This window comes from Serinus canaria, chromosome 14 (assembly GCF_022539315.1).
Source record: "Serinus canaria isolate serCan28SL12 chromosome 14, serCan2020, whole genome shotgun sequence".
Taxonomy (NCBI): domain Eukaryota; kingdom Metazoa; phylum Chordata; class Aves; order Passeriformes; family Fringillidae; genus Serinus; species Serinus canaria.
Window position 1 is genome coordinate 12,768,940 of NC_066328.1, and position 13,757 is coordinate 12,782,696.

Genomic DNA, 13,757 nt, shown 5'->3' on the forward strand with positions numbered 1-13,757 from the left:
TGTGTGTGTGTGTGTGTGTGTGTGAGAGAGACAGATACTGTGATGTGCCTGAATATATTTCAAAACAATGAATTTTATTTAACTTTATGCAGCTGCTTGGTTAAGAAGAAAATCCTACCAGATATGTATAAGTGCAAACCCCTTTTTGTTCCTGTGTCACATCACGGTGATTTCCCTGAGACACAAAGCAGAATTAAAACCCACCCAGCTGGAGAGAGAAGTGAGGCTGCTCCTGAGCTCAGGTGTGCAGGGGAAAATATCTCCACAGATCCAAGGCACATTGCTCATCACTTACACTGCTTTAAATCAGTTTGGACAAAAACCACAACAGCATTTAAAACCTACTTGATTGCTAAGAGAAGAGAAAGGAAAAAGTGTTCCAGAGAGATTGGCTGGAATTTGAGGGAACACTGCCCTCTTCTTTTGTATTTTATCAAAGTGTTTGTGAGATTCAGGTGCTGAATTCTCTGCTTGCTTGCTAATGATGCACATTACATCAGTGGAAGCCTGATCACCATTAACCCCATGAGATTGGCACAGTGCTCAGGAGAAATGCTGGACTGGGCTGGCACAGAGACAGCAGACTCTCTTTTCCTTAGAGTAATTGCTTTCCTTCTCTCTTCTCCTCCTCCTTCCCAGGTCAGGGCTGCACACATTAGGCTGCCTTTCATTGTGAGCATCAATGTGTTGTCTGGCTGCTGGGTAAATACATCAAGTGGCTCACGCCCAGTGTGCAGCTCTCATCATTCCTTTCTGTCCAAGCTGCTTTTCAATGATGCTTTGGTCTGGGGGTAGAACAGATTTCCTGCAGTGCTGAAGCTGGGCAGATTCCTTGCTGAATTGGGGCTTGATAAATATGTATTGAGTCTCACGCATTGGAACAGTGAGCAACAGCCATGTGAAATGCTATAGAAATGCAGCATTTCTCTTCTAGAAACTCAGTGTTTTTAAGCAGACACCATCCAGCAGATAAAAGCAGAAACGTGCCCTTTTATCACTGTTTTTGCAAGATTTGTGTTTGCCCAGTGCAGTGGTATCTGGGTGACCATAACAACCCATTACATTCATTTGCCCACAACTGATAGCATGAAACAGATTCTTGCTGTATTGAGACAGTCAGCAAAGACACACAGACAAACAAATATTTGACAAAGGACATTTAGGTTTCACACCACTCTCTGAGTAACCCTGACTCCATCCCAGCTATTTTCTGCTCTCACAGCTGCTTTGCTTGAATGTTTGATTTCTCTTCCCAGTTCAGGTTGTTCTGATGCACAGAGAGATGAGGCAGGGCAGCATCTCAAAATGGCTAAAGGCATCTCTACAGAGTGCCAGGAGGGGTTATTTCTGCATGTGGTTGTGTTGGTGTCACACCATGGTAGTGCCTGAGCACAGGGTGGAGCAGGACAGTTTGGATGGCCGGGGATGGCCAAGGTGCCATTCCCACATCCACATCTCAGGTGGCACAAGGACTGTGCTTGGCTCCCTACACCTCTTAAAACCTGGCAGGCATCTTCTGCCCATCCCAACACTTTGGTAGGCAACTCATAGAGTTAAGAAGTTTGGCCACATCTGCTGACACATCCATCTAAAACCCTGCAGAGGAAAAGGAGCAACTATAAAGTCCAGCCATGCAGGACGAGATAAACTTAATTCAAACAATCTTGAGTGCGTTTACATCAGGCATTTACAGCGGGGCAGCCGCCTTGACTTTAAGCAGGATTAGCTGACTGGAGGAGCACGAGGCATTGCCGTGGCTGAACGGCCCCTGGTTTGATGCTGTTGCAGGGCAGATTAGAGCTGAGCAGAGCGTTGCAGGCTGCCAGCAGAGCCCTCTGTTAGAAGCTTAGGGAAAGGATGCCGCAGGCAGACGGGCTGCTGAGACACCGTGCTAAGCACAGCCCACCAGGCAGCTCAGAGGAATCCTGTTTCTGTACACCACTTGATCACATTGTGCATGAAGCTGGGATTTATCTCAGCAGCGGTGCTGGGTTAAGCAGCAAATGCTACTCAGAAGAAATTTCCAAGCAGAAAGGACTAGACTTTTTAGAAAAAAATCTCATCAATTGGTGTGGCTGGAGTGTCCCAGTGGCTGCAGATGACCATGACACATGTGGACATGCCCATTGACATCACCAGCTCCACAGCCCTGGAGCACCAATGCTGCATCAGCTCTGTCCTGAGCAGCTGGGGAGCCTTTGAGCAGGGCAAGGATCTTCCCAGCCAGCCTCACCTGTCAGCCCTCGAGTTATTCCCTAACTGGAGCTGCAGAATTCCATAGCCTGTATCGAATGTGGGAGCAGTAACAGGACTCAGCCCTGCAGTGACATGTCTCTTGGCCCCACATCAGAGGGCCACACGAGGCTTCCCTGCACCTCCTGTGTTTGGAACCAGGGCCCTGCTCCTGCCCATGGGGGAGTTGGCTCCTGCCCTGACCCAGCCTGCCTGCAATGTGTTTTCTCAGGCAGCCCTAGAAACAGTTACTGACAACATCTGCTAACAGCCTCACCCTATTCCTGGTTCTTTCGGGGTCCTCCTGGTCAAATTTGGGATTTAGAAGAGCTTTAGACATGACTAAAATCTCTGGCACTGCTTTCTCTTTTAATTTTTTTTCTTTTTTTTCTGTTTTTGGCAGGTCAGGCTGCTCTGATACAAGGTCTCACCCTGCTTGCTGCCACTCACCTGCCTATCAGCCTGGGTCCATTTTTAAGCTCAGGTAACAGCACACACATCCAGGGATTGATGGAGTAAAAGCCTGAGCCAGCTCTTGTCAGGCACCATGTGGCTCTGGCTCTACCTGATGGCCACATTTTGCTTTCTGGCCACAAGCATTTGCTGATGCTGAGCAGTTTGGGGCAGGAGAGGAACTCAGATCTCAGCTCACCTCCCTCCTCCCTATGCCCCCTCTGGATGCTTTTCCTCCCTCTCCTGCAGCCCTTTGCTGTGCCCAGCCCAGCTGAGTCTCTCTGCAGAGCTGACACTGGTGCAGAGGAAGTGGCATTGGTGTTTTGTGATTTTGTCTCTTCCTCTGGCTTGGTATTGAACTGCAGAGGCAAAGAGCACTCACTGAGGATGGTGTCTCGGGTGAGATGTCTACCGCAGGTCCCGGCTGCTCAGCAGTCATTAAACATCTCAGGGAAGATGTTCCAGGAAGAGGGATGTTAACCTTGTGATCCGGGACCAATTCCAGCTCGTTTAATTACAGTTTTCATTGCTGAAATTTGCTCTGCACTTTTGACCAGTTATGGGATTTTTTTCCCCCATCTCCTCAAAACTGTTGAGCAGCCTTGCTATGAGCTGACACATTCCCCATACAAGCTGAAGCAATACAAGCCTACGGCTGCTCCCTCTCCCAAATTCTCAAATTCATTGTATTTTCTAATTACTTAACTATTCAGAACCCTGCAAAGTATCACCAGCTCACCTATACAGAAACATTTTTTGTTTAATCTGGATATATGTATATATGGATATGAATACACAGACTATACAAGAGCCAAATATATGCTGTTGTGGCACAGGACATGACCTTTATCATTAATATAAATATAGATAGAAATGTAATACATAATCAAACAGAAATATAAAAAGTAATTTGAAGAAATGCTGTAGTGCAAGCTAAACAACCTACACAGTCCCTTATAATGAAAAACTGTATGAGTGTAAAGCTATATAAAACCACTATATGATAATATACATTCATATATGAGTGTATATATATTTATATATATATGTGTATATATATATATATGTGTGTGTATATATATATATATACTCTACAAAATGGAATTAAGGTGTTTTAAACCTCACACCTTTGTGGATGTGGAATGATCCTCCCCCTTCAGCAAGCATCAGCATACAGTCCAGGGTTATTAAGGAAGTGTTCAAGGCTAGGTTGGATGGGGCTAGGAACAACCTGGTCTAGTGGAAGGTGTCCTTACCCATGGCAGGGGTGTGGAACCAGATGAGTTTCAGTGTCTCTTCCAAACCAAAATTCTGATTCCATAGAGAGGCAGCAGTTGGCCACTGAACCCAGCTCATGTCAGAGACCAGAGCCCAGCCAGAGGATGTACATGCCCCTGCCCCACAGAACACCTGGAGCAGGTTGGTTTGGGCTTGGGGTGTCTCTCCAGCACAGGGAGTTCTTTAGGAGGTGATTTGGAGAGAGCATCTCTGGTAGGAACTGCAGAGATAGGACAAGGAGTAATGGGTACAAATTGAAAAAGTGGAAATTTATGTGAAATATTGGGAAGAAATTCTTCCCTGTGCGGGAGGTGAGGCCCTGGCACAGGGTACCCAGAGACGCTGTGGCTGCCCCATCCCTGGAAGTGTTCAAGGCCAGGTTGGAGAGGGCTTGGAACCACCTGACACAGTGGAAGGTGTCTCTGCCATGGCATGGGCAGGAATTGAGTGATCTTTAAAGCCCCTCCAACCCAAACCATTCTGTGAATCCATAGAGAGGCAGCAAGAGGCCGCTGAAGCGAGCCCATGTCAGTGACCAGAACCGTGCCGCGGCACGGACTTGCCCCTGCCCGCAGAAAGCCCGGAGCCCACTGATCTGCAGCGGGGGCACCCCGGCGGCTCGGGGGTGTTTGTGCGGCGCCGGGGCCGGCACGGAGCGGTTAAACCGCCGGGACCGCCACGCCGGGGCCGCTCCCTCACACCTGCCCGTGCTGCGCTGCCCGCCCTGACCCGCAGGCGGCGCCGCGCGCCCGCCGTTGCCGCCCCCGCCCCGCGCCCCGGACCGCGGCGGGGCGGCCGCGCCCGGCGGAGCTGCCGGGGGAGGCGGCGGCCGGCGCGGCTCCCGCCCCGCCCCGCGTCCCCGCCATCCCCGCCCCGCCGGCCCCGCCCCGGAGGCCGGCACGCTGGCTCGCTCGCTGCCGGGGAACATGGCCGAAGTCGGGGAGGACAGTAGCGGGGCGCGGGCTCTGCTGGCGCTGCGCTCGGCGCCCTGCAGCCCCGCCGCCGCGCCCCCTCCCGGGCCGCCGCCCCCGGCCGCGCCGCCCGCCGCCTGCACCGGGCCGGTGCTGGCGCGGCTGCAGGGCCGCGAGTTCGAGTTCCTCATGCGGCAGCCGGCCGTCACCATAGGCCGCAACTCCTCGCAGGGCTCGGTGGACGTCAACATGGGGCACTCCAGCTTCATCTCGCGGCGGCACCTGCAGCTCAGCTTCCAGGAGCCGCACTTCTACCTGCGCTGCCTCGGCAAGAACGGCGTCTTCGTGGACGGCGCCTTCCAGCGCCGCGGCGGCCCGGCCCTGCAGCTCCCGCCGCAGTGAGTGCCGGGGGCCGGGGGCGGCGGGGCCGGGCCCGCTCCGCAGGGCAGGAACGGCCCCAGCGGGCGGAGAGGGACTCTCTGTCCCGGGGAGGGGACGTGGGGCTGGGCGGAGCAGGGGCTCCTTCGAGGAGGGGACGGTGAGGGGTCCCTCGCCCCACGGAGCCGGCGATGAGCTGCCCGTGTCCCGTGCAGGGGATGTGTGTCTGCCAAGAGAAGGGTCTGAGGTGATGGTGAAGGGCCACAGCTGATGAAGGAAACAAGGGTCAAGGGTCCCCCTGCCCACCAGGGGTCTCAGGGGATGGTGAGGATCTGCCTGTGAATAAGGCGGAGGGCTTGAGGTAGCATCCCTCTGCTCACAGAGAGCCTTAGGGGGCAGTGAAGGTCCCAACTTGAAGTTGGTTCCAGTGGGTGAGGAACACTCACCTGGAGGAGGGCTTGAGGTGCTGTTGAGGGACATCTGCCTGGTGGGGTTCTGAGCATCAGCACGGGATGTCCTCACCTTCCCAGCCTTGATGCCATCTGTGGCTGAGAAAGAGGATGATATTCATTGGGACTGGGGCTGCTCCCTCTGTGAGAGCAATGTCTGGGGGAAAAGTGTGAAGAAGTGTAAGCCCCTTGCTGCAGGGTGTCCCCCATGGTCATCATCCTCCATGCTTGCCTGCAGACAGACTCATGTTCAACTGGTGTTTCTTAAGGGTTTCAAAAAGACAGAGAAGAAGGAAGGACTCTCAGTGGGCTAAAACTTCCTACACCCAAGGCTTGTCTTCCTTGGAAGAGATCTAGTGGAAAAAGTTGGAAACCACTTTGCCAGAATAGCTTACTTAAAGGTTGGCAAGTTAGGTGTTGTTCTTGGTGTCTCTCTGAAGCAGCAGGAGAAAAGGAGTCAGGCCAGGCTGGGAGTGATGCTGTTCACCAGGACAGCAGGTGTCCAAGGGTCATTTTGCTTCCTTATGGAGGGAGAGAGGGGTGCAGAAGGGTTTTTTGTGCCACCAGGGTCTGTGCTCTGTTAATTCTCTTGCAGCAAGAAGAACGAGGTTGGTGTTATTCTATTTCTTCCTCTGAAAACATTGTTTATAGTTGCTGAGTACTGTCCAGTGACTGCAGTGCTTCACCCCAGGGCAGCAGCGTGATAGTGGTGGGTGATGTAATTCCTGTGTGCATCTCCTCAGGTTGTTCCAGCCTGACTGTGCCTAATGCCATTCCTGAGTTCACTGGAAAGGCAGGAGATTGGGGGGTTGTTGTTGGTATAAAACATCTGTTTTCGTCTGTCACCTTTTGGCTTAGGTACTGTTTACCTTCAGCACCAGGGTCCTGGAGTTATCCCTCTCTCACCAGCTTGTCGCTCAGGGGAGGGTTTTTTAATTACTCATTTCCTCTGCAGGCAGCTTCATTTTGTACTTAGTAATTTACTTATAGCTCCCTAGCTGCTCACTCTCTGAGGCGTTTTGGTTTCTAACGTGTTTCATTTTCTAAAAGAGATGTCCTTTAGTGGCTGGTTAATTAATCTGCCTTTGTAAAACAAGACCACCCGAAGCCCTGGGCACTTCTGTTGTCATTCCCTCTGGCTCTGGTATCTGTGCAAGCTCTCTGCTCCCTGTCATTCTGTTTCTTCACTTGGTTAATCATAAGCATTGTGACAGAAAACCATGTCAAACAGCAACCTCGTTGCTTATTTCTCTCCCCTTTGCTCCTGACTCCTGGAGTGGGAATGGCAACTTTCCTTCTGCGTTGCTTTAAAGGGAGGAGTTTAATGTACACTTCTGAACTCTACACAATAAGGCATCCTCATAGCTTGGCTGCTGGTTGAGCTACATAAATAAACTTGCTGCTCCTCCCTTTCTGACTTCCAGAGTAGGAAAATGTTTTGCATCAATCTAAAGGAATTTGCCCCCTTGCTTCTATCAGGTAAACAACTCGTTACTGGCCAGTCAAGGGTTTGTAACTCAGACCAGGAAAAAGAAAATCTTGTTGAAGCTTGACGTACAGAGTCTTGATTGAGGCTTGAAACTGTCTGCTGTTATCTCATTATCTCCACTCTTGAAAAATCAGGCAATTCTCTCCCAGTCACCCTCTCCACACATACACACACGAAAATGTCTCCCCAGTAAACATAAAGTGCCATTTCTTTCCTGTAGAGAAGCCTGTGTGCTTAGTGCCAGCTAATGTTGTCAGAACGAGGACAAAGCGAGGACAGGTTGTAAGTACACGGATTTTACACAATGTTTTCTGCATATTATGGTAACACTCCTGCTGTGTTTGATGCAGCCACACCTTTTGCGTGTACCAGCAGAATGGACAGTTTATGTTCAATTTCAGGAATTAGTTACCATTCCATCCAATGTTTTAGAGGGAGGTCATTGTGATGTGGGGAGCTCTTACTGACAATATTCTAAAAACCAGTTTCTTTGAGTGGTTGTCCTCCCTTTTCTCCCCACACCTGTAAAGAATGTCAGAAATGTGCAAAGTGCTGTTTTCTTTGGATGACTGCAGTCACTGCTGCTGTTACTTTACAAGCAGAGGAAATGCTTGTGCATCATGAGATGGTGAATGGAAGCAGAGGGTTCCAGGAAAAAGTGTCTTTCAGTGGTAGTTCATACAATTCGTCAAAAAATAGATGATGAGCTCATAAATTCTGTTTTCTGAAGTTCCTTCTCACTTTACTATTTCTGTGTAGAGCTTCGCTTTTCTAAGTTTTCTAAGTTTAGAAGTAATTCCTGAAATGTATGGAGTATCTTGTCAGGAGAGGTTGGAAGGAAGGAAAGAGGGGGAGTTTGAGACCTCTCTTTAAAGCTGTACTTACCTCCTGTCTCAACAGCCCTACTCAAAATCAAGGGCTTTTGAAAAGCTTTGTATCACTTCCTCCATCAACGTGGTGTGTGTGGATTCTCTGCTGTAACCAGGATTTTACTGCTGGGCAGGAGTATCATATTCCACAGCTGTGTTGTTATGGGAGGTTGCATTTCACAGATGTGATGACATAACTATACACTATAATTAAACAGTAATAACCAACAAAGAGGATATTTCCTAGAGGTTAATGACAGTTAGGAACAAAGTGGGTGAAAGAGTGGAGGGCCTATGGTACAGCTGAAGATCCTTAATCAGTTTAATTAATAAGTGCCACACTACAGCAGACATTACAAATATAAATCAAGATGAAATGATGGAAGTACTTACATCAAAACTAAGTGCTTCAAATCAAATTAAGGATTTGCTAGGAACTCTTTTTATAGCTTGTGATGTTTTTTTAGCTGTGCTGGTGGGAGCTGGAAATCTGTAGATAAATATCTGGGTATTTTTCTATAAGAAAGAGAGGAACTGAAAACTACCAGGAGAATATGCACTAGGTTTTAAAAACTTTGGATACCAGCAAAAGTGTAAGATAGAGCAGGAACCATTAAGTGCAGTATTTTTTCTTGTTGAAGACAGTAATTTCTTCAAATTTATGGTGTAATCAGGTGTTTACAGGATCAGGTTAATGATGAATTATTAACTTTTTCTTTGTTTTCTTCAAAATTGACTCAGTTTTTAAAATAATTTGCAATAATAAGTTAGACACTTCAGTAACTAAAATAAGCATTTGTTTAGTTATTTATTTATTTTGTCCCCCAGAACAGAAGGAACTGTAACAGTTGAAAGTTTAACTTGCTAACCTGAATTTTAAGTAGCTATGAGTCAGGTCTTCAGATGCTCCTAAATACAAAAGTTCTATTGACTAAACCTGCAAGTGTTGCTTGAGCATAGCCTGATAATAGCACTTGAGCTTTTTGAGCTGTGAGCTCAATAGATTGGAAAATGATGCTTGTCTGGGAATGTTTCATGGGATATTTGCTTATTGCTGCTGTGACCATTTAGAATTTTGCAGTAGCATAATTAATGGAGCCTGAAGTTGGTGTTTTTCAGTGTAAATGAGTTCTTTCAGTATGAGGTTTCTAAGCATAAAAACAAGTTTTTAAACCTGTAGTTCTTTTAGCATTTAGGAAATAAATGGAGGAGCTTTTTTAGCTTGAGAATAAATTCAAGGGAAGTAAATATATGGATGTAGGAAATCAAATTAAAATACAGACTTAAAATAAAAACATTCTGTATGTAAGCCCCATTATAAATTGAAAACTTACCATGCATGTCAAGTTTTATTAAGAGCATGCTGCTTTATTTATAATGGGATTTTTCTAGGTACTCAATAAACTTGACAAAAATAAATAGTCCAATACTCTGACCACACACCAAGGTGCTGATCCTGCAGAATTTTACACATGTATTAATCTTTCCATGTTGTGAGTACACAAGTTCCCTTTGGTGTTTGGGTAGTGGGGGTGTCTCAGCAACCAGAAAATGGAGAATTAGATCCAATTTCTAAGGGATGTGGCTGTACAGTCTGATAGCCAGAAACTCCAGGTGCTAATTCAAGTTTTAAAAAATGCCATATTCTAGGGAAATGGAGATGTGCACAATGCACTGCAGTGTTTTGGTGACCTCACCAACCACTCAAGCTCCCTTCTTGTGGCTGGAGCGATGCCATCACGCTGGGTACGAGGGAGGTGTCCTTACAGCTGGGGGCAGCTGCACACCCTGTGTACACACCAAGGAAATGCTTTGACCACAGAACCACAACTGCAGAACTAGTTGTTTCTGAAATGCTGCATATGTATGTTGTCTCTGGTAACTCCTCAGGTAGTTTTGCTTTTTAAATATTGCATTATCTGCATTTGCAACAATTTTCCTTTTTTTGTTCTTTGTTTGAAATAGGTTGTTTGCTGTGCTACAGCTTGTGGATGGTGGTTTTACTCTTGCTAGAAACCCTTTAAAGATTTGCTTTCTTAGTGCTTCATCTTGTATTTTTCATGCTCTTACTTAATTTCAAAGACTGTCTTTGAGAACAGGTTTTTTTGTTGCACAGCAAGATGTGATAAAGGATTACCTGATTTTAATTATGGAATTCATGTCAAGTAATAATTTTTGGCTAAGCAGCTCAATTTGTCATGAGTTATATTAAACGTTTAAGGGAAAGTTTCTCTCATGTGAAACTGCTGCTCAATTTGTTGATTCAAAAATAGCTGTGCTGTAAGTCAGGTTGTGAATATAAACTAAGGTTATGCAAAACTCTGTATATCCTTATGGATTCTTTTAAGCCAGGCTTGGTTTAGCTTAGCTGATGTGTTGATTATGAAAAGATTAATCTAACGAGAACATGCCACACTTGTCTTGTACAGTTTTGTATGGAGTCTCAGCTATAAAATCATAAATGTGGATTCAAGTTGTGCTGGTGTAACTTCTTTGTGCTAGCAAACTCTTAATCATGGCACGTATCCTTAGGTGACTGTGGATTCCTTCCTGTGGGTACTGTTTTGTTTTCATATTAATCTAGAGGATGAATGAGTGTGAAAGTTCTTGCTTTTCTGAAAATGGGGAATAAAAGTGATGAAGTCTGTAGTAATTCATATCCTAGTTATTTTGGTGCCAGCTGTCTGCGCATACTCACGGTAGAGCATCTGTCCTGGTAACAAATCAAAATAATGCTGTTTGCTTTGGTTTTTTCCCTCCCTCTCCAGAAAAACGTGATAGGCAGCCTTGCACTGAATAACTGAGGGCATAAATGACAAGCAGATTAATGTGCCTGTTGTCTTTGTGAGCAGGCTCCCAGTAACTGCTCCACTGGCCATTTGGCATCAGAGCTGTTCTGTGGGACACCAAATTCTCTCTCTCGGTGTTGCAGTTGCCCGGAGGAGTAGATGTGGCAACAGGATGTTGGTAGAGAACAGGGAACTACTTGAATTTGCCACTTATGCCATGCAAATAAAGGCTTATTGCTGGCCCAGGTGTGGGAATTAGTGTCTGTTATTGAGAGGAGTTTGTGCAGTGATGTCAGAGAGCAGAGCCAGTGAGGGTTTGGGGGCTGCTCTGTGACAGCTTGGGGTGACAAAGGGGACACAGGCTGGTGAGGTGCTTGTTAAACCACTCAGAGAGCTGACAATTCCCTCCAGCTGGCTTTCCTATTCTGGGGGGATCTCTGCTAGCACTCAGCTCCATATCAGTTCCTCTGGCATGTGGTGATTTACTGAGTTCCCCCTAGCTCAGTGTCTGAGCAGTGTCTGGGTGTTCTGCCATCAGAGCCAAGGGGCTCCATAACCAGAAATGCTTCACAGACCAAGCTTCACCACACTGCTGGTTGTATGTGGATGAGACAGCTTTCCTTTCCAATCCAAGTGGAATTGTGGTTAAAAAAAGAAAAATCATGTGCTTTTAACTTGGTGATGTTAATGAAAAGGGAGAAAATTTCTTATTTGCTTTTAGTACAGATTCTTTCCTTTCCTTTTCCTTAATAGCTATCCAGAGCACAGAGGCTTCTCTCACATGTTGTCATGCCCAACACCAGGTTTCTTTCATTCTCTTTGGTTCAATCCTTGTACATCCAGGAGTTTCCTGAGGTTGAAAGACTCATGACTGAGATATCCATTGTAAAGAAAGAATATCCACAGGGTATTGGGTGGTGAAGGTCATTGTTCTCTTACAGTTGAATATACTTTGCAGCAAATGCTAAGAAGTCCCCTGAGATTGTGCAGTGTTTTCTGACAGGTAAACTTAGGTTAAAATGTTGGTTTATGCATCTGAAATGGCTAATTGGCCCTGATGTAACTGACTGCAAGACTGAAACCAGGGAAAATGTGGAGGTGTCGTTTTTGCAGTGATTTGGGTTTTTTTGATAAATTTGCAAGATGAAAAAGCTGAAGCATTTTTTTCTGTCTCCTGAATGTGGGCTATGGAAAGACATCTTGATGTACTTCCAGACGTGGTTAATCAACTAATTGTGAGTACAAATTATTGTCTGGTCTTAATGCATTCACTTCAGTCAATAATTCAGTATTAATCACTGAACTGTTTTTTCGAGTATTTATAAGTCTCCCTATTTCAGTTGACTGCAGACTCCTCATAAAAGCAGATTGATGAGATGCTTATAGAGCAGATGAATTTCTCCCTTAAGTAAATGTGAGTGAAAATTTCCATCCAATTGTATATTCTTTGTTTTCATAGTACAAATACAATTTTACTAATGTCTATTCACTCTCGTACACAAATGTTTTTTTGCTGGTAATTCACATCTTTGGTTTCTTCAGAACAGCTCAGTAAATGCATGTGTGCATTCCTTCTGCATGGCAGTTAATTTTTATGAAATACATATTTTATTGGACAGTAAAACATTTAAGTATCTTAATGGCCTAATTAATACTCTGTATCCACTTCTGTCATGTGTATTTTGCTCTTCGTTATCCTTCTGCTCCTTTTTTCATGTCCTCGTGCATTTTTTATCATAAAAATTTCAAGCAGTCTTGAGAGAGCAGTCTATTACAAGGCTGTTCTTTGAATATTCAGCAACTCTAAGATTTGATTGATAGTCCCTTCCCTCCCATCCTGTCTATTTTTAGTAACTTAAAAGTGAGTTTAATTTCTTGGGCTGTCCTTTGTTGTGCATGTGCAATTTACTTTGGTGGTTTTCCTCCCTCCTTTAAATGTGCCAGATATGTAATTTTCATGTTCTTTGAGGACATCTTGACAGTTGGGGAGAAATAATGTAGAAGTTAATTAGGAGCTCTGCCTTAGCTAAAGGAGCAAAGATGGACAGTCTTTGTCTGGTTCTGTTAATATATGCTGTGTGATTAGGATAGGAGGAGAAGTGGAAGGAAACTTTAAGCACATTGTTACCACTTATTAACCTGCCCCAAGAGTCTTCTAGCATAAGAGCCTGTTTTCATGTGCAAGTACAATCCACTCCAGCTTTTAGGACAGAATGAGGAGACAAAAAGCCTTGCAGAGGTGGTGTAAGCACTGTGGAAAAGGACATCCCTCCCCCTCTCTCTGAAATACAACCTTGGAGCTGTACCCCTTTTTTCTGCTTCGTGCCACTTCAAGGAGAGCCTTGGGAAATCTTCCCACACAAACTGTTTTAATCTTCCATCTCCCTTTAGGCCACGTACAGAAGCCACCAACAGTTTGTCTAAGCAGGACAGGACTCCCTGCAGAGCCAGTTTGTGCACTTGTTAAAGGAATTGTTCTTGAGCAACTTCAGGCCTTTCCTCTCTTGAGGGCATAAGAACTCTGGACTCTAACACACTCGGAATCCTGATTGTGTGGGAGGAGAAAAGGACTGGAAACAGAGAAAGCAAATTTTGTCTCTACCTGATGGGTAGGCCAAAAATGATTTTGGTTTTCATATTCAGTTTGAGGCATAGCCCAAGCCAGTAAGGGTAGGCTCTTGATATGGGAGCTGTTCCAACTGCTATTTATTTATTGATCTCGTTCCTTTTTTTAATTGTCTCATGGTTGGTATAACGTGGTGCTGGTGGCTGCCTGCCCACCATGTGTAAAGGGTGTTGGCTGTCAGCAAGCCTGGCAGTTGGGTGGCTTTGCCTCCTTCTGCCTCGTCCATTCAGCTGGATAATTACTATAGCTCTTCTTTTCCCATCTCTCCCTCAGACACTGTCTA

General features: G+C 45.9%; 1 protein-coding gene across 1 annotated transcript in view; it reads left to right on the forward strand.

Annotated features, from left to right (window-relative positions):
* Window positions 1-4,856: 4,856 nt before the first annotated feature.
* The window catches only part of FOXK1 (forkhead box K1), a 55,098-nt gene continuing 46,197 nt past the window's right edge, over window positions 4,857-13,757 (forward strand). The window contains exon 1 of the mRNA XM_030229603.2: window positions 4,857-5,272. Within this exon, the coding sequence (XP_030085463.1) occupies window positions 4,890-5,272 (383 nt within the window). The 5' untranslated portion in view covers window positions 4,857-4,889. The remainder of the gene's footprint in view (window positions 5,273-13,757) is intronic.